Below are 20,413 nucleotides of genomic sequence, written 5' to 3'. Positions count from 1 at the left end.
ATCCTTTTATGTTTCACAGAACGGTAGTTTAAAAGTCACATAAAAGGGGGATTACTTCATTATCCAACATTAATTATCACTCAACTTTGCACATTCAAGTTATTACATCATATATCTTCTTGCGATTTTATTTCTCAAGAACAAAAACATAGACTTACCAGAGATTTATATTTCTTTTCGAGAAGTCTTAGTACTGTAGTTCTGCTATAATATGCATGCTAAAATTAGGAGGAAAATGACATTTAATATTCAGGCTATACCATTCAAAATCTATTTTTCCTACATCATTTCTTTCTAATAACATAAATTACAAAATAACTTAGTTTAAATTATTGTAATCAAAGCAAAACAGGTTTTTCTAAGTACAATGATTTATAAGCATAGCAATCAAAAGAATGCAAATCATATTAAAAACTGGAGCATTTACTAATAGACCAGTATCCCTGATTTATCCAGGGATAGATTCTATCCTTTGGTTGTGTCCAGATACCATACTAAGTTATTTTAAAACCAAAAAATATGCCTGACTGCCAGTTTATGACAGAGCCTAAAGGGAAGATTAAGAAATGAGGGCAAGGAGGGGCGAGGGGAGAACTTGCAACTCTCACAACAAGGAGGGAACTGTAATGTTTACATACACATAAGAATGCCAAGGTTGAAATGCTCTCACGGACAGTACCTTAATCATTCCCTGCCGACCATATTTTAAAACCACTTCAAAGTGCCAAAAGAAACTCTCCTTAGAACTAAACAAAAATGAGATTAAAATGTTTTTTATGCATTGTACAAAAGGGAAATTTTACATAAATATTACTTAGGTTCAATATCATTAGCCTTTAATGTAGTTTTTCATTTTACTTTAAAAAATAATATTCTGTAAAAGCTATCAGAACTTCTGGGGAATAGAATTTAATCAAATAAGTTTTGCATTAATTGAGAGATAATCAAAACCCTTTGTTTTTTGGGGGCTTCTCTTGTGGCTCAGTTCACCTGCAATGAAGAAGACCTGGGTTCAGCCCCTGGGTTGGGAAGATCCCCTGGAGAAGGGAAAGGCTACCCACTCCAGTATTCCTGCCTGGAGAATTCCATGGACTGTATAGTCCATGGGGTCGCAAAGAGTTGTACACGACTGAGTGACTTTCACTCTCACTTTCTGTGTTTTAACCCTTGTAGCTTAAAATGTTTAAAAAAAAATCATTAATTCATTTTTCAGGTTTAGTAAGAGAAATATGCTGCCTTATAATTAAACTATTGACCATGTTCTGAAAAGAAAGCCTCATAGTACATCCCTTAGATCACAGTTCACATACCACAACCCTCAGGTCAAAGTTAGCTGCCTCCTGATATTTGTTGAACAATGTTTAATCTATAGGTGCTTCTGGGCTATGGCAGAGAACAGATTAGTTGCATCAGAGACAGGACAGTCTACAAAGTCAGAAATATTTACTGCCTGGCTCTTAAAGTATGACAACTTCTGCCTTAGAGGAATGAAGAAATGTGATAAATTTTAGTAATACTAGAACACAATGGGAGCTATTTAGTAATTTTCTGTTGGTTGGATTTCCTATGATGTCTCATTTTCTTTAGAATAAAGTGCTGACATTATAATGTTAAGTGAAAAAAGTTAATTATAAGCGCTTAATGGCAACCCACTCTGGTACTCTTGCCTTGAAAATCCCATGGACGGAGGAGCCTGGTAGGCTGCAGTCCATGGAGTCATTCGGACACGACTGAGCGACTTCATTTTCACTGTTTACTGTCATGCACTGGAGAAGGAAATGGCAACCCACTCCAGTGTTCTTGCCTGGAGAATCCCAGGGACGGGGGAGCCTGGTAGGCTGTGGTCCATGGGGTCGCACAGAGTCGGACACGACTGAAGCGACTTGGCAGCAGCAGAAGCAGAATATGATGTGTTAAAATTAATCTGTTTAGGTCTTTTGAAGTAAGCCAGAAAGAAAAACACCAATACAGTATACTAACACATATATATGGAATTTAGGAAGATGGCAATGACGAGCCTGTATGCAAGACAGGAAAAAAGACACAGATGTGTATAACGGACTTTTGGACTCAGAGGGAGAGGGAGAGGGTGGGATGATTTGGGAGAATGGGAATTCTAACATGTATACTATCATGTAAGAATTGAATCGCCAGTCCATGTCTGACGCAGGATGCAGCATGCTTGGGGCTGGTGCATGGGGACGACCCACAGAGATGTTGTGGGGAGGGAGGTGGGAGGGGGGGTCATGTTTGGGAACGCATGTAAGAATTAAAGATTTTAAAATTAAAAAAATAAATAAATTTTTAAAAAAATAAATTAAAAAAAAAAGTGTACAACTACATAAAATAAAATCTCAATAGTTGTTATGCCCATGTATAGAATTACAGATATTTAATTTTATTTCTGCTTTTACATGTTTTGCATATGTTCTATAACAGTGGTATAATTTGATAATCAAAAAAAGAAAAAAGTCAAATATCAGATTGAGGAACAAAGTTTCAGTTTCAGTTCCGTGGCTCAGTCATGTCCAACTCTTTGTGACCCCATGTACTGCAGCACACCAGGCTTCCCTGCCCATCACCAACTCCTGGAGTTTACTCAAACTCCTGTCCATTGAGTCAGTGATGCCATCCAACAATCTCATCCTTTGCCGTTCCCATCTCCTCCTGCCCCCAATCCCTCCCAGCATCAGGGTCTTTTCTAATGAGTCAATTCTTCGCATCAGGTGGCCAAAGTATTAAAGTTTCAGCTTCAGCATCAGTCCTTCCAATGAATATTCAGGACTGATTTCCTTTAGGATGGACGTCTTGGATCCGCTTGCAGTTCAAGGGACTCTCAAGAGTCTTCTTCAACACCACAGTTCAGAAGCATCAATTCTACAGTGCTCATCTTTCTTTAATTCCAACTCTCACATCCATATGTGACTACTGGAAAAACCACAGCTTTCACTAGATGGACCTTTGTTGGCAAAGTAATATCTCTGCTTTTTAATATGTTATCTAGGTTGGTCATAACTTTTCTTCCAAGGAGCAAGCATCTTTTAATTTCATGGCTGCAGTCACAATCTGCAGTGATTTTGGAGGCTAAAAAAATACTCCGTCACTGTTTTCACTGTTTCCCCATCTATCTGCCATGAGGAACAAAGAGTTCAAGCTAAATTAAGCTGAGTAAGCATTTACCGAACATATACTATACAGAGCTCAGGTAAATGCTAAGTACCAAACAAGTGCTTTGGTTAACTGGGCATTATCATACAGTCGATATGATAATGCAGACCATTCACTGTCACAGTGTCCAAGTCTGCGCCCCAACCAGTAATGCCGAAGGGGCTTCAATTGAAGGGGTCTATGAAGACCTACAAGACCTTCCAGAACTAACACTCAAAAATGAGGTCCTTTCCATTATAGGGAACTGGAATGCAAAAGTGGTAAGCTAAGAGATACCTAGAGTAACAGGCAAATTTGCCCTTGGAATACAGAATGAAGCAGGACAAAGGCTAACAGAGTTTTCCCAAGAGAACACACTGGTCCCAGCAAACGCCCTCTTCCAACAACACAGGAGAAGACTCTACACACGAACAGCATCAGATGGCCAACAATGATGTCAGATTAATTATACTCTTTGCAGCCAAACATGGAGAAGCTCTATACAGTCAGCAAAAATAAGACTGAGAGCTGACTGTGGCTCAGATAATGAACGCCTTATTGTCAAACTCAGACTTAAACTGAAGAAAGTAGGGAAACTCACCAGACCATTCAGGTATGACTTAAATCAAATCCCTTAAGATAATATAATGGAAGTGACAAGGATATTCAAGGCATTAGATATGATAGAGTAGCTGAAGAACTATGGACGGAGGTTCATGACACTGTACAGGAGGCAATGATCAAGACCAAGTAACTGAGAAAAGAAAACAGGCGAAAGGGAAAGGAGAAAAGGAAACAGGTCCATTTGAATGCAGAGTTCCAAAGGATAGCAAGGAGAGATTAAAAAAAAGCCTTCCTCAGTGATCAATGAAAAGAAATAGAGGAAAACAATAGAATGGGATAGACTAGAGAACTCTTCAAGAAAATCAGAGATACCAAAGGAACATTTCATGCTAAGATGGACACAATTAAGGACAGAAATGGTATGGACCTAATAGAAGCAAAAGATACTAAGAAGAGGTGGCAACAATACACAGAAGAACTATACAAAAAAGATCTTCATGACTCAGGTAATCATGATGGTATGATCACTCACCTAGAGCCATACATCCTGGAATGTGAAGTCAAGTAGGCCTTAGGAAGTATCAATACAAAGCTAGTGGAAGTTATGGAATTCCAGTTGAGCTCTTTCAAATCCTAAAAGATGGTGCTGTTAAGTGCTACACTCAGTATGCCAGCAAATTTGGAAAACTCAACAGTGGCCACAGGACTGGAAAAGGTCAGTTTTCATTCCAATTCCAAGGAAAGGTAATTCCAAAGAATTTTCAAACTACCACACAATTGCACTCATCTCACACGCTAGCGAAGTAATGCTCAAAATTCTCCAAGCCAGGCTTCAACAGTACGTGAACCATGAACTTCAGATGTTCAAGTTGGATTTAGAAAAGGCAGAGATCAAATTGCCAATATCCGTTGGATCATCAAAAAAGCAAGAGAGTTCTAGAAAAACATCTACTTCTGCTTTATTGATTATGCCAAAGCCTTTGACTATGTACATCACCACAAATTGTGAAAAATTCTTAAAGAGATGTGGATACCAGACCACCTGACCTGCCTCCTGAGAAATTTGTAGGCAGGTCAAGAAGTAACAGTTAGAACTGTACATGGAACAACAGACTGATTCCAAATCTGGAAAGGAGTACGTCAAGGCTGTGTATTGTCACCCTGCTTACTTAACTTCTATGCAGAGTACATCATGAGAAACGCTAGGCTGGAAGCACAAGCTGGAATCAAGATTGCCAGGAGAAATATCAGATATGCAGATGACACCACCCTTATGGCAGAAAGTGAAGAAGAATTAAAGAGCCTCTTGATGAAAGTGAAAGAGGAGAGTGAAAAAGTTGGTTTAAAACTCAACATTCAGACAACTAAGATCATGGCATCTGCTCCTATCACTTCATGGCAAATAATTGGGGAAACAGTGGAAACAGTGTCAGACTTTATTTTGGGGGGCTCCAAAATCACTGCAGATGGTGATTGCAGCCATGAAATTAAAAGACGCTTACTCCTTGGAAGAAAAGCTATGACCAATCTAGACAGCATATTAAAAAGCAGAGACACTACTTTGCTGACAAAAATCTGTCTAGTCAAAGCTATGGTTTTTCTAGTAGTCATGTATCGTTTGAGAGCTGGACTATAAAGAAAGCTGAGTGCTGAAGAATTGATGCTTTTGAACCATGGTGTTAGAGAAGACACTTGAGAGTCACTTGGGCTGGAAGGAGATCCAACCAGTCAATCCTAAAGGAAATCAGTCCGAATATTCATTGGAAGGACTGATGCTGAAGCTGAAATTCCAGTTCTTTGGCCACCTGATGCCAAGCACTGATGATGTATTTGAAAAGACCCTGATTCTGGAAAACACTGAAGGTGGGAGGAGAAGGGGCTGACAGAGGATGAGATGGTTGTATGTCATCACCGACTCAATGGACATGAGTTTGAGTAAACCATGGGAGCTGATGATGGACAGGGAAGCCTGGAGTGCTGCAGTCCATGGGGTCGCAAAGAGTCGGACACGACTGAGTGACTGAACTGAACTGATACAGTTGAGATAAAAATAAAATTTTTAAAAAAGGAAAGCATCAGCTAGATAACATCTAAGTCATGCCAAGTAGCAATGAAGCATGTTGCTGCTTTGCATGGTTTGCATGGCAAGATATGGCCCCATTCCCATCCTTCCCACTGCAACAAAGACATGTTGAGAGGGACAAAGACATAGGAACACAATCCAATATAACTATGACTACTGTCAGACACAGGCTACTCTTACTCAACAGCAGAAGAGGGAGGTAATGGTGTTTAACAATCTTTTAATATTAGTACAGTTCTAAGGCAGTGGTCAGTTCCACAGGAAGTCACCAGCATTCAGGCATTAAACACATTTTCTAAACTGCAGATTCAGGCAGTGGCAAATGAAGAGATGTTTCCAGACATCTATAAGCCAGAGAAAAGTGAAATTGAACCCTTCTGGTTTACCAGATCTTCTTTAAAAATTCATAGCTGTAGAACTAAGACATAAGACTTCTCTGGCAGTCCAACAGTTAACTCTGCTCTTCCAATGCAGGGGGCACAGGTTTCATTCCTGGTCGGGGAACTAAGATTTCATACGTGGAGTGGAAAGGCCAAAAGATTTCAAAAATTTAAAAATAAAATAAAATAAGACATGATTTGGAATAGGTCATTCAATTTAGTAGATTCAAATGAATTACCATTAAAATCCTATTCTGAATCTGTCACCTACTAGGTAAAGAATACAGAGCAAGTTACCTCTCTATGCCTCAGGTGCTGCATCTGTAAAATAGGTTAATAATACTGTCTATGTCATGAACTGTTATAAGAATTAAATGAGTTAACACATGTAAACGTGATTAGAATTCTTGATACTATAAACAAACAGCAGCTATTCTTTAAAGCAATACAGCATGCAAAGAAAGGTAGAAAAACATTCCGTATTTCCTTACCATCCACTTTTTGAACCACACAGCTTTGGTATCCACCAATGCAAGAAAATATATCGGATCCAAAATTTTTTGTGAGACAAGATGGCTTTGATCATGTTTAACTGATAACAAAGACAAAGTACTCTCCACAATTTCTTCCATATACCTAATAGTTTGGGAAAGAAGTGATCTTTAGAAAAAAAATATATAATAGTGACTTTTATTTATTTTTTATTTATGGAATGATAAAGTAATAGGTAATATTTAGAAACATCATTTTTTAATATTTCAGTAAGTGGCAGAGATGAGATTCACCCCCAATTTCCTCTGCTCTTAAAACTTATGTTCTACTTCAGCACTGGCTGTTCAAATTTAAATTTCCTCTTTAGACCATAGTTACCCTTACAACCTCATTAAAAATCTTAGAATTAAAAAGGGAAAAGTTTAAAGAACACTGAAGGAACTTCACCAAAGTATCAAAGACTCAACGACCAGTAATGAAAGAACCTGAGGCTGCAGCACCCTCTTTTTACCTTGTTGTGATAATTTTGTTGCTGTTTAGTCACTAAGTTGTGCCTGACTCTTGTTGTAACCCCATGGACTGTAGCCTATCAGGTTCCTCTCTTCATGGGATTAACCAGGCAAGAATACCAAACGGGGTTACATTTACTTCTCCAGGGGATCTCTCAGACCCATGGATCAAACCCACAATCTCCTGCATTGGCAGGTGGATTTTTTACAGCTGAGCCACTTAGGAAACACATTGTGATAATTAAACTGTATTATATATACTGGTATAGAGCCATTCACATAGCTAAGTACAAAACATGAAAAGCTAAAAACAAACCACATAAAATCAGTTGACTATCTACTTTTTGAAATTTATGTGGCCAGTAAGATTCCTAATCTTATTACTGGTATAAATTACAGGGCTTACTTTTCTGGGTGTCGAATCCAAAAAGATGGAGCCTCTTTCTGATATTCATTTAGAAGACGAATCTATAAAACAGTGTATAACCATTCTCAAAAGGTTAGAATTCTTAAATACAGAATTACATCAAGAGAAATAAAAGCATATTACAGAAAGTAAATACCTTTTTAAGTAAATGGGTCACATTAGGATTACTTATGTCTATGCCAGTTGAAAGAGTAGGAATATTATTTTCTCTAGAAAGAAAGTATAACTCCAAATATTTAGCTAAAAAGGAAAAGTAAAAATAAGATTATTATGCCATTCAGTTATAGTGCTTTCTAAAAAGTTATTTCCTATCCATTTTTCTTAAGTACAAGTTTTCAAAAGTTTTGAAAATGATATAATCAACATACCTAAGCTTGTATAAATTTCCTTGGTCATATGTAATGGTGAAAGTGTAAATGTCTGTGCATAGAATTTTAAAATCCGGTCCTATGGAAATGAAACAAAATTTGTATACAAGATTATTTCATCATCTATTTTCATTAAGAATGATTTTTTCACATAGCGAAACCTTAAATACATGACCATTCAAAAACTTCAATAGAAATATAACTAAAATGGCACATTCTTGTGTTGGTTGGCAAAAGTAAAGTCAACCAAAACTAAGAGTCAATCTAATGTAGCAGAACATTGTAAAATTTGGTAACAGTGGGGATACAGACAGGAGGAGGCAGAGTGAGGTTCCCTAAAGGAAGGAAACAATATAATTTGTTATAATCTGACACAATGTAAAGGTGTCAGACAAGGAAATGGTAGGAGTACTAAATGTGAAAAACAAAAAACCCACTCCTTTCCAAATCCATTATCTGCTTTTGTTTTAATTGCTTACATGGAAAGTTTAGACTTTTAGGACTTCAATAATTTTACCTACTCCCAGGAAAAATATTATATTGTAAAATTTACATTATTAAAACATAAAGTAGGAACTATCACAATGTAAAAAAATTAAATGAGATAACAGAAATAGTCAGTACGTGACACTAACAGGTACTTAGAAATGACAGCTTATCATTTTAATTATACCAACTTTGATGGAATTAATCTTAATAGTGAAATTCAATTTCTCATTAAAAAAATAAAATTCCCTCAAATACTCTACTCTGAGGAAAAAACTAACAACCTTGCCTATATCAAATATTCAGTTCAGTTCAGTTCAGTCACTCAATCGTGTCTGACTTTTTGCGACCCCATGAATTGCAGCACGCCAGGCCTCCCTGTCTATCACCATCTCCCAGAATTCACCCAAACTCACATCCATTGAGTCGGTGATGCCATCCAGCCATCTCATCCTCTGTTGTCCCCTTCTCCTCCTGCCCCCAATCCCTCCCAGCATCAGAGTCTTTTCCAATGAGTCAACTCTTCGCATGAAGTCGCCAAAGTACTGCAGTTTCAGCTTCAGCACCATTCCTTCCAAAGAACACCCGGTGCTGGTCTACTATAGAATGGACTGGTTGGATCTCCCTGCAGTCCAAGGGACTCTCAAGAGTCTTCTCCAACACCACAGTATCAAATATTAGATTAATACATTTAAGAAAATGGTTATCCAAGAAGATGTACATGGCTCAGATGGTAAAGAATCTGCCCACAATGCGGGAGACCTGGGTTCAGTCCCTGGGTTGGGAAGACACCCTGGAGAAAGGAATGGCAACTCATTCCAATATTCTTGCCCGGAGAACTCCATGGGCAGAGGAGCCTGGTGGTATATAGTCCATGGGGTCGCAAAGAGTCACATACGGTTGAATGACTAACACACGCACACACAAATGACTAAAAATATATTGCAATAACCCAAGAAATTCTTACTGAACATAGGTTATTAATTAATTTGGGAAGCATGTTTTCATAGTTGCAGCAATTGGTAAGCATTAATATTTGTCACACTTTCAAACACTACATACTTCACTCAGTTACATGTAAGCATCCTTCGGAGTAGAAAATGAAGAAACAGAATTGAACTCAAGAATTTGGATAAAGCATACGTTCTAGACAAAAAGAACATCATGCCTTGTTTCCTATTCAAATGATTGGTTCTGTTTGTCATCTCTCCTCAGGTGACGGCTTCTTTCAATTTTATTGCCTTAAGTACTAACACAAACTCTTGCCGCATATAATGGCCAAACCAAACCACTTAAATTGACCCGGCATGATCTTTACAATGTTTATAAAAAGAATAAAGAAAACCTATTAGAGCATTATTCTATCTTTAGAAGGGAAACTTAATTGTATTTCCAGTTAGAATGCGTTGAAGTGAAAAGGTAGCCGTGAAATATCTTCCCCCTTGAATCCTTCAGAATTTTTGAGAAGTCTGCATCACCCTCTGGTGTTAGTATTGTTGAACTGCATCCAGGATTGAGTAAACACCATTTTCCCTCTTACAAAAATATGAACAAATCACTTGTTTCCAAATCCCTTCTGTTTACCAGTACAATTATACTTTCATTGATGAAAGAGTATTTTTAAGTGGTAAAAAGGTATTGAGATTTATTTTTATGAACTGTTTACTGTCTCATCTTCTAGAATATAAGTTCTATGCAGGCAAAGGTTTCTGTCTTGCTCAGTGTGTTCCCAGCATCTGATCTAGAATGATGTGTACTGTAGGTAAATTTATCTTTTACTAATACCTTAAAAATTCTATATAAAAAAACCTTATATATTTTTAAGGACAATTTTTTCCTTCACTGATATATCATTTATGAAGAAAAAGGCACTTAAAAAATTTAAGTTTGTAGTTAAATGTGATGCTGGAATACAGTCAGGATTTTTTTTTAATCCCATGTAATTACTGCACTTTTTAACGTAACCTTGCTTTTCATCACATAGTGTTTCTGAGAAGTCATACGTGAATCATTTTTTACATAACTACCTCTACTACTTTGCAACCTTAATTTTTGCAATTATCTATATTTTCTGTATAATTCATCTCTATTATCTTCTAATGTCTTATCTTTACAGTTTTCTAACTTCTCTTTCTAGGCAGTTGGTAGTAAGTGGTTTAGTTGCTAAGTCATGTCCAACTCTTGCGATCATGAACTGTAGCCTGCCAGGCTCCTCTGTCCATGGGATTCTCCAGGCAAGAATACTAGAGTGGGCTGTCATTTCCATTTCCAGGGGATCTTTGAGACCTAGGAACCGAACCTGGGTCACTTGCATTATAGGCAGATTCTTTACCAACTGAGTTAGGAGGGAAGCCATGCCAAGCACTTAAGCAATCTCTAACAGTTAAATACATAAGGAAAATGCTTATTCAAATCTTTCATAGTAAATTTTAATCATTCCAAGTTCAAGTTTTCACATATGAATTCTTTCAAAAACACACTTTCTTTTAATATATTTTTCTTAATTGAAAAACAATGACACAGATACTTGGATGTCCCTTTAGAAGATAAAAACAAAACATATACGCTAATAAAGTCTGTCTTGGCAATGAAGTCCAGACCCTGAATCTAATCATGATGTCGTAAGCTAATTCCCTTAAAAAAAAAAAAAAAAGTTGACAATTCAAAAGCTGGAGGTGAATTTCCATAAATATTTGAGCTACTATTAAAGAAAATTATATTCCATTTGCTTCTAGAATGGTAGGGAAAAAAAACAGAAAATGTTTATACTTCTGTAAGCATTTCCTTACACTAAACACAGGATCAGGATCTGAAAGATACACTGTCAGCTTCTCACAGAGAGTGGTCCAATTTTCACAGTTCAGGACATCAGATGGAGGAGCTGAACACAATGTTTGCAAGGCTTCATATCTCACCTATAATTTTTTAAAAGAATTTTTATTAATAATCAGCCACCAAAATAACAGCAATTCTCAAAATATTTAACAAACATTGAAAGGTGGATAATTGCTTTGAAGAGCCAATTGAAAATCAGATGCCCCTTCATGAAACAATTCTTGATAACTGATTTTTTTAGACTGCTTAGCAGAGAAACAAAATAGGTTATTTTATGTAATGCAAAAACTAAAAAACATTAAAAGTTCATTAGGGTTTTTCCACAAGATGTTGCAGAAAAACAAATTTTTTTGCCCATCCAATATACTGGGAGATTCTGGGTCACATGTCTGAGGGGAACAGAAGGAATGGTGGTCAAATCTGAAAAGCCAGAATAAAGTGTCCCAGTGTCTCCTCCCATAGACTTTCCTCACTAGAACCATCCCCCACACGCGGTCCTGAGCTAGGAGGCAGATGGGTGCCCCCAGGGTAAAGCAACTGGAGATTCATTCTCTATTGATGGAAACTCCAAGACAAGAATAGACAGCAATTAAGGGAGAAGGCTGGACCCTGCAGAGAACACATATTTCTCATTCCTGCAGTCAGGAGACCTCCCAGACCACATGTGTGCAGAAAAGGCCCCTTGGAAACAAAACTGGAGCCAAGTCAAGGGATGTTCTACCCAGAAGCCTTTTCAGTAGGATCCATCTTGGCTAAGAGATGCACGTGTACATAAGAATCCTGAGATATACCAAATATGGACTGCAAACCAGGCAAATCATAATGACTGGTCAAAGGAAACCTGAAAAAAAATGCTCCACATAAGTGATTCAAACTGCCATGTGGGCACAGCTCAGGGAGTCTCCCTCTGAGTCTGCCAAAATGTCTATCCATATGTACTGTACTTTTTCCTAATAAATACTTCACTTGCTTCACTACTTTCTGTCTTTGTGGGAATTCTTTGCTGCAAAGTGCAAGGGCCAGGGCCCTTGTCACTGACCACTGGTCTAGTGGCTAGGATCTGGTGCTCTCACTACCACGACCCAGCCCAATCTCTGGTTGGGAACCAAGCCCCACTCTAAGCCATTGTAGGCCAAGGTCACCCAATTTCAGTCCTACAGTTTGAGGACTCGAATTCTAAAACACTTGGAGTGGTAAGGCATTCCCACTCCAAGACATATGAACAATTCTCACAAAACAATTTATTTTAACTTGCTTTTGCTTCTACATCATATTTTCTGACCTAGTAACCACTGCAGGAGGCAGGGGTAGTCATTCAGCAGTGTGATGCAAAACTGAATTTCTGAATTTTCATATAAATCTTTTTGAGAAGAAATCCAATCAGAATTCCCAAAATCCAATCAGAATTCAGTTAGGACAGTATGACCCAAGAGACAGCAGTGGCAAAAAGCTCTATTCCAATCAGAAGTGGAATAAAACTTCTCTGCCTCTCACTCTCCAACTAGTGAGTTCCTCAAAATTTGGATGTTTTCTGGCTGACTGAAGCCTAGTGAGAGGGGAAAAAAAAAAAAAATGAGTCAAAAAGCTAAGACCTTAGGACATCAGGCACTCCAAATCATGATGTCAAGTTTTAGATGAAAGATACAATACACATATGTTTTTAAATGTCTATATATTCATATGAAAGACTTCTAAGTACAATTTTATTTGGGATAAGGATAAGCAGGACTAGAAAGAAAATTTGAAAACATAAGTAAATTTCTCCTTTTCAGTTAATTTTTAGGACAAAACTCCATTAACAATTTACTACTTGTTCAGAACAAAAGTTTCTGATCATGTACAGATTTCCAAACAATCCACTTAAAAACAATAATACTGCTTATCATATAAAGTCAGGTCCCATTGCTGATCTGCTGAAACATTTACTAAAAATCTGAAAATAAATCAGAATGTGAAATGCTGAGAGAAAAATAAAGATCAGTGAGAGTAAATCATAGCTATTCATTTTGTTTAATATAAAAAGTTGAAGAAAAACAACATATTTCAAAATTGAGACCAAATGGTAAGATGTACGAGATGTCAGGTACTTCAGAAACCCTATAATTTTCTATGTCAAGAGAAACAGACACTGTCAAATGAAAGAAAACTTCATAAAAGTTAGTTTATATAGTTATTACAATATAAAGAAATATATTAAGTAAAGCTGCTTTTAAAAAACCTTTTCAAATAAATGAATATATGTGTCAAAGTTGCTCATACTTTCCAAAGTAGAAAGAGCATTAAATGAAGTTTTTTTCCTTCAAAGAAATCACTACATTATCACATACAAAGCAACAGTGAAGGAACAGTTTGGGGGGAAACTGCTCATAACTTCATCTCCTTGAAAACTGAAACTAGAAATAAAAATTTCCTCTTATAAACTGTGACAATTGTCTAAAGAGAACATCTCTTATTCTGCGACTCTTCATTTCAAGACTAGAAGGCCTAGCAGGGAAGTAAGCCTAGAACTGTCATGATATTAAAGGATTATCTTGAAGAGAAATAATCCAGCTGCTATTTATTATAATACATATACATATACATAATACATATAATATATAATAAGTATATCTGAGTGAATTTGACACTTGTCCTTTAAACTTACCTCTTTAGGTTGCCCAGGATCCAACTGGTCTAAAATCAATTGTAGTTTTCCTTGACAAAATTTGTAACTCTGTAACACAATTAACAGGACATTCATTCCTTCACTCATTTAGTAGACTTTTAGAGGTATTATTATAAATGATTTTAATATAATTCCAAGCACAAAATGCATTCTGAACAAGAGAAGGGAATGAACTAGTTTGGTTTGGCAGCAAACTTAGATTTTTTGTATCCCAAGGCATTTAAGTGAGAACTTAATGTTCTACTAGGACAGTATACCTTCCTAAATATGAAGGTTGTCATTTGCTGAGCAATTGAAACATGCAGAACATTGTAAGACTCAAAAGACATAAAAAAGTAAAAAGTATTTTACACCCAAGAATCTGAGATCTATGAAACAAAGACACAACAACATAACCAAATAAGGTACTAAAGGTACCCAAACCTTAACTATAATGCGGACTGAACTTTTTTGTCCCTTTTCTTTTCTGTACTTTTCCGTAACCTTTCTTCATGCCTCCTCTTAAGTGAAGAATTCATGAAGTAAAAACTTTCATCTAGAAAAAAGCTTATAGTAGACCATAAGCTGTTTTGGAAAAGGAAAGACTCTTTTTTCTTTTCAAAGCAATTTAAATAATACCTAAAATAACCACTTAAAAATAAAAGCTGCCATCATTATGGAGTAGCCTCATTAATATGCTTACTAACCTATATAAGATATTGGGTTCCCAGGTAGTACAGTGGTAAAGAATACACCTGCCAATGCAAGAGATGCAAGAGACTCAGGTTCGATCCCTGGGTCAGAAAGATTCCCTGAAGTAGGAAATGGCAACCCACTGGGGAAATCCCAAAGACAGAGGGAACTGGTGGGCTACAGTCCATGGGGTGGCACAGTCGTGTCTGACTCTTAGCGACCCCGTGGTCTGAAGCCTACCAGGCTCTTCCATCCATGGGATTTTCCAGGCAAGAGTATTGGAGTGGGGTGCCATTGCTTTCTCCGAACTTCATTGCTAAAGCAACACAAAATAGATCTGTTGGTGATATCAATATAGGTAGATAACTCCAAAAGGAAAAATATCTTTCCTTGGATGTTTCAAACTTTGGATCATTTTGATATTCTAAAACCCTGGCAGATAATTTATGGTTCCTGCTACTACCAGCTCACATTGTTGATTAAATTGTTACTTTGCTAAAATAAAAAAAAAAAAACATATTCACATGTATGAAATTGTAATCCAAGCAAACAATTTCTGAGCAAACTCTACAGAGAAAAGGGCAAGAAGTAGAACAGGCTGATAATCTAAGATGAATTTGGTCCTACTGCATGATCATACAGATACTAATTAAAGGTCTTTAAATGCCAAAGTAAGATTTATATACATTTCTGTCAAACAAGGTATATCTAAAGATAGTGAACACAAGATGCATTCTGTAACTTTTGTTGTTTTACAGAGATGTACTCACTTTATTCAACACAAACTGAAGATTACTCACATTAGTTAATAACTGTACTAAGTTCAAAATTCACACCACCCTCAAAATTAATTACTCTAGAAACCTCTTTTTAAATCTTTGGTTTGTAAATTGTATAAACCACTGAAATACAACTAGTGAAAGAAAGACACCGTTCTGTTGTTGAAACAAATGGCTATGGGAAATAAAATATATAAATATTAAACCTAGTTCATTGGAAGGACTGATGCTGAAGCTGAAACTCCAATACTTTGGCCACCTCATGTGAAGAGTTGACTCATTGGAAAAGACCCTGATGCTGGGAGGGATTGCGGGCAGGAGAAGGGGACGACAGAGGATGAGATGGCTGGATGGCATCATGGACTCGATGGACATGAGTTTGGGTGAACTCCAGGAGTTGGTGATGGACAGGAGGCCTGGCGTGCTGCAGAGTCGTACATGACCGAGTGACTGAACTGAACTGAACTGAAACCTAGTTATTCCTCAGGCTTTAATATGTCTAACTGCACAGTGAGTTCTTCCCTATTCTCACAAAAGGAAAAGAAAAAAAAAAAAACCAACCAGGGATGAGGACAATAACAGCAAACACTTACATAAGAGCTTAATATGAGGCAAGTTTAATGTGTGCAAGATGCTTTATGTACATTAAACCTGCAAAGCAATCTTATAAGGTAAATGTTATTACTGTCTCTTCTATAACAATTAAGAAAATTGAGACACAGACAGCAGAGCCAGAGTATGACTTGTTTTCAAGATTCAGAAGGAATTAGCTTCATGTAAAAGAGCTTTTCAAAACTGTAGTGCATCTAAAACTTCTTAAAACTATGCACCCACTCTTCATTAAGTCTTAAATATAGAACAAAGCTATTAATTCAAAACAAAAACAAGTTTTTTAAATATTTTCAAATGATAAAGTTCTTAATTTCCTAGATACTTAAGTTATGTGAAAAGTGCTACCATTGAGAAATAGAAACAAAAACCTATTAATATTTAACAGTATAAAGGAACACATATTCATGAAGGTATTAGCACTGTTAATTAAAGAAATTAGCTTTTCTGGTATCAAATTGTCTCAAGACATTACTATTAAACAAGCAAGCAAGCGAGCTCACACCTGCACCTAACCAATTCTCCTCCCAATCCACCTGTCTCCAGCTTAACTCTAGGCAGATGCACTATGGATACTACTGTGTTCTTTTTTTCTAGTCTAAAATGCCTTTCCTTTTCTACATTTTTAGGATTTTAGGTTTTATCTTTTTCTGTTTATAAGGCAAATAGTAATAATAAAAGTCTGATCAATTGAGGATAGCTAGAGAAGGAGGAACTTCTGAACAACAGTCTGGGCTGCGGTTATCCTGTTGCTCTAGCCAATGCTATTGAACAAGAGAATCCTGTGATTCTCCAGCAGTACTATTACAACCTAAAAAGCAGAATTCCTCACCAAAAAGAACACTGTAAAACTCCAAAGATTTTAAGTGAGGCCAAAAATGGGGTTGAACTCAAGATACTCTAAGATTTGAGAAGTTAGGGAAAAACACAAATTAGAGTGATCCAGTGCATAGCACAAAGGCTTCCCCAGTAGCTCAGCTGTAAAGAACCTGCATGCCGATGCAGGAGACATAAGAGATGCGGTTCAATCCTTAGGTCAGGAAGATTCCCTGCAAGATCCTGGGAATGGCAACCCACTCCAGTGTTTTTGCCTGGAGAATCCCATGGACAAAGGAGCCTGGCAGGCTACAGTCCACAGGGTTGCAAAGCATAGCACATACTCAGGGCAAAGGTCTCACCCAACAGAAGAAAAGAGCTACTTAAGAAAAGTCTTACTGAAAGATTCAAAACCTAGTAACAAGGTGGAGTTCAAATTGTTTCCAGGAAGCAGTTCAAACACAAAGTCCAAGTAATAGCTTCTTTTCCAGAAAGTAAAAAACAGAAACAACAAACCTGGCCTGCAGGTGAACAACTAACAATGGGAAGATATTAGTTTCGGCACTGCTACTGTAACAAGTTACCATAAACTTCATGACTTCAGAAAACACCAATTTATTTTTTTTAACTGTTAGTTGTTCCCAGGGACCCATTTTTTTCCCTTCTATAGCCACATATTTTTATTTATATTTTGACTGTGCTGGGCCTTCACTCCTACACGTGGCCTTACTCTAGTTTCGGAGAGGTGCAGTGGCTTCTCTTGCTGCAGAGCACGGACCCTAGAAGGAGTGAGCTTCAGCAGCCGCAGCACAAGAGTTTAGCTGCCCCACTGCATGTAGAATCTTCCTGGACCAGTGACTGAACCCGTGTCCCCTGCATTGGCAGGCGGATTCTTAACTACTGGACCACCAGGGAAGTTCTCAACACCAATTTACAGTTCTAGAGTTCAGAATACATCCACAGAGCTGTGTTGCTTCGCCTTCTGGGGAGAATCTATTTCCTTACCTTTTCTAGCTTCTAGGGACTGCCTGCATCCTGGGATCATGGGCCACCTTCCCTCTTCAAAGCCAACAACCACTCTGACATCTTCTTCAGCCTACCCAGCACTTTCTCTGCCTCTGACCTTCCTGAGTCTCTCTCATATGGATGCCTGTGATTACATTTGGCTCACCTGAATAATCCAGAATAATCTCCCATCTTAATTTAATCATATTTACAAGTCCCTTGGGCTATGTAAGGTAACACGTTACAAATTCTGGGGATTAAGACATGGATTTTTTTTGAAAGGGCTGTTATTCTGCCTGCCATAGGGACCAAAGAATGGGCTTCAAGGAGAGGTAGCCATGAGAGCAAAGAAATGCCTTACATAGGTTCACGTTACAGAAGAACAGCAGTGGACTGTTAGACTAAACGCACCCTCTCCATACAAAGTGTACATCTATTTTTCAGCATTATTTTGCAGACTTTTCCATGTTTAATCACAGTATCAAATCCTTTGAGAATTCTCTGCTCACAACTATAGTAAAAATCAGCCAACTTTATTCTTTAATATGCTCAAATGTACACAAATAGTCTCCAAGGAAGTCATGTCCAAAGTTTTTTTAATAATGGATCAATACACAATCAGGATTCAATATTTAAAATATCAAGGAAATAAAGCCTACTTTATTTATAAAATACAAGTGTTCTACTAATATCAAAACAGCAGCATCAAAATTGTTGACTAAATATTATTCACAGAACAATTCAGTTTTTTAAAGCCCAGTGCAAGTAACATCAATTTTGAAGGCATCAATAATAACATCAATATTTAATGGAATGAATGATTGATATATCTTCAGAGACTCTTTCAATTCTGAGCATATTAATTCAGCCTCTCTTTGGTCAGTTAAAGCAAAAGAATCTTTTTTTACTAAACGAAAGCATACCCAAACATCTCAACCACACTAACAGATCTTTCAGGACAGTTCTGGCATTTACGTGATTTCTTACCCAAAGGTCCAGGGATCCCATGCCTTGTTGCTGGTGGGCCTAGTTCAAATTCAATTCAATTAGTCCCTTCTGAAACAAAGTCATATTCATAAGGCAGGTACTGTAACATGCAGATATACTCTGTGGACATTCCAACGGAAGCCATATAAACTTAAAGCAAGATCCTTCTCAAGAATCAAAATAAAAAAAACAAAAATATCTTCTGGAAGTATGATTCCATTTCTACCAAAGCTTTGAATTTCTTCAAAAATCTATGATTCTATGATGGGAAATAACTTGGCATTTGAGATTAACATGCTTAACTGCCAGCTAATCAATCCTATTTAGATCTAAATATTTGTACTTCTTACAACAAAATTGAGCTATTTCAAATCCTAAAAGATGATGCTGTGAAAGTGCTGCACTCAATATGCCAGCAAATTTAGAAAACTCAGCAGTGGCCCCAGGACTGGAAAAGGTCAGTTTTCATTCCAATCCCAAAGAAAGGCAATGCCAAAGAATGCTCAAACTACTGCACAATTGCATTCATCTCACATGCTAGTAAAGTAATGCTCAACATTCTCCAAGCCAGGCTTCAGCAATACGTGAACCGTGAACTCCCTGATGTTCAAGCTGGTTTTAGAAAAGGCAGAGGAACCAGAGATCAAACTGTCAACATCTGCTGTACCATGGAAAAAGCAAGAGAGTTCCAGAAAAACATCTATTTCTGCTTTATATTGACTATGCCAAAGCCTTTGACTGTGTGGATCACAATAAACTGTGGGAAATTCTGAAAGAGATGGGAATACCAGACCACCTGACCTGCCTCTTGAAAATATGCAGGTTAGGAAGCAACAGTTAGAACTGGACATGGACCAAACTGGTTCCAAATAGGAAAAGGAGTATGTCAAGGCTGTATATTGTCACCCTGCTTATTTAACTTATATGCAGAGTACATCATGAGAAACGCTAGGCTGGAAGAAGCACAAGCTAGAATCAAGATTGTCAGGAGAAATATCAATAACCTCAGAGATGCAGATGACATCACCCTTATGGCAGAAAGTGAAGAGGAACTAAAAAGCCTCTTGATGAAAGTGAAAGAGGAGAGTGAAAAAGTTGGCTTAAAGCTCAACATTCAGAAAACTAAGATCATGGCATCTGGTCCCATCACTTCATGGCAAATAGATGGGGAAACAGTGGAAACAGAGGCTGACTATTTTGGGGGGGCTCCAAAATCACTGCAGATGGTTGTTGCAGCCATGATATTAAAAGATGCTTACTCCTTGGAAGGAAAGTTATGACCAACCTAGATAGCATATTAAAAAGCCGAGACATTACTGTCAACAAAGGTCCGTCTAGCCAAGGCTATGGTTTTTCCAGTGGTCATGTATGGATGTGAGAGTTGGACTATAAAGAAAGCTGAGCGCCAAAGAATTGATGCTTTTGAACTGTGGTGTTGGAGAAGACTCTTGAGAGTCCCTTGGACTGCAAGGAGATCCAACCAGTCCATCCTGAAGGAGGTCAATCCTGGGTGTTCACTTGAAGGACTGATGTTGAAGCTGAAACTCCAATACTTTTGCCACCTGATGCAAAGAACTGACTCATTAGAA

General features: G+C 37.4%; 1 protein-coding gene across 3 annotated transcripts in view; it reads right to left on the bottom strand.

Moving 5' to 3' along the window:
• Nucleotides 1-20,413, bottom strand: part of TBC1D32 (TBC1 domain family member 32) — a 193,552-nt gene that overhangs the window by 158,371 nt on the left and 14,768 nt on the right. For all 3 annotated transcript variants that reach the window (XR_011258768.1, XM_069599058.1, XM_069599056.1), the window contains exons 4-10: nucleotides 13,936-14,004; nucleotides 11,246-11,371; nucleotides 7,971-8,049; nucleotides 7,739-7,842; nucleotides 7,582-7,643; nucleotides 6,666-6,810; nucleotides 159-218 (exon numbers count right to left, since the gene is read on the bottom strand). Coding sequence is in view for 2 of the 3 variants with exons in the window: in XM_069599058.1 (XP_069455159.1) it covers nucleotides 159-218; nucleotides 6,666-6,810; nucleotides 7,582-7,643; nucleotides 7,739-7,842; nucleotides 7,971-8,049; nucleotides 11,246-11,371; nucleotides 13,936-14,004 (645 nt within the window). In the remaining variant the exon portion in view is untranslated. The remainder of the gene's footprint in view (nucleotides 1-158; nucleotides 219-6,665; nucleotides 6,811-7,581; nucleotides 7,644-7,738; nucleotides 7,843-7,970; nucleotides 8,050-11,245; nucleotides 11,372-13,935; nucleotides 14,005-20,413) is intronic.

The sequence above is a fragment of the Ovis canadensis genome, chromosome 8 (assembly GCF_042477335.2).
Source record: "Ovis canadensis isolate MfBH-ARS-UI-01 breed Bighorn chromosome 8, ARS-UI_OviCan_v2, whole genome shotgun sequence".
Lineage (NCBI taxonomy): Eukaryota > Metazoa > Chordata > Mammalia > Artiodactyla > Bovidae > Ovis > Ovis canadensis.
Note: the sequence above shows the minus strand (reverse complement) of the source record. Positions and strands in the feature narration are given on the sequence as shown.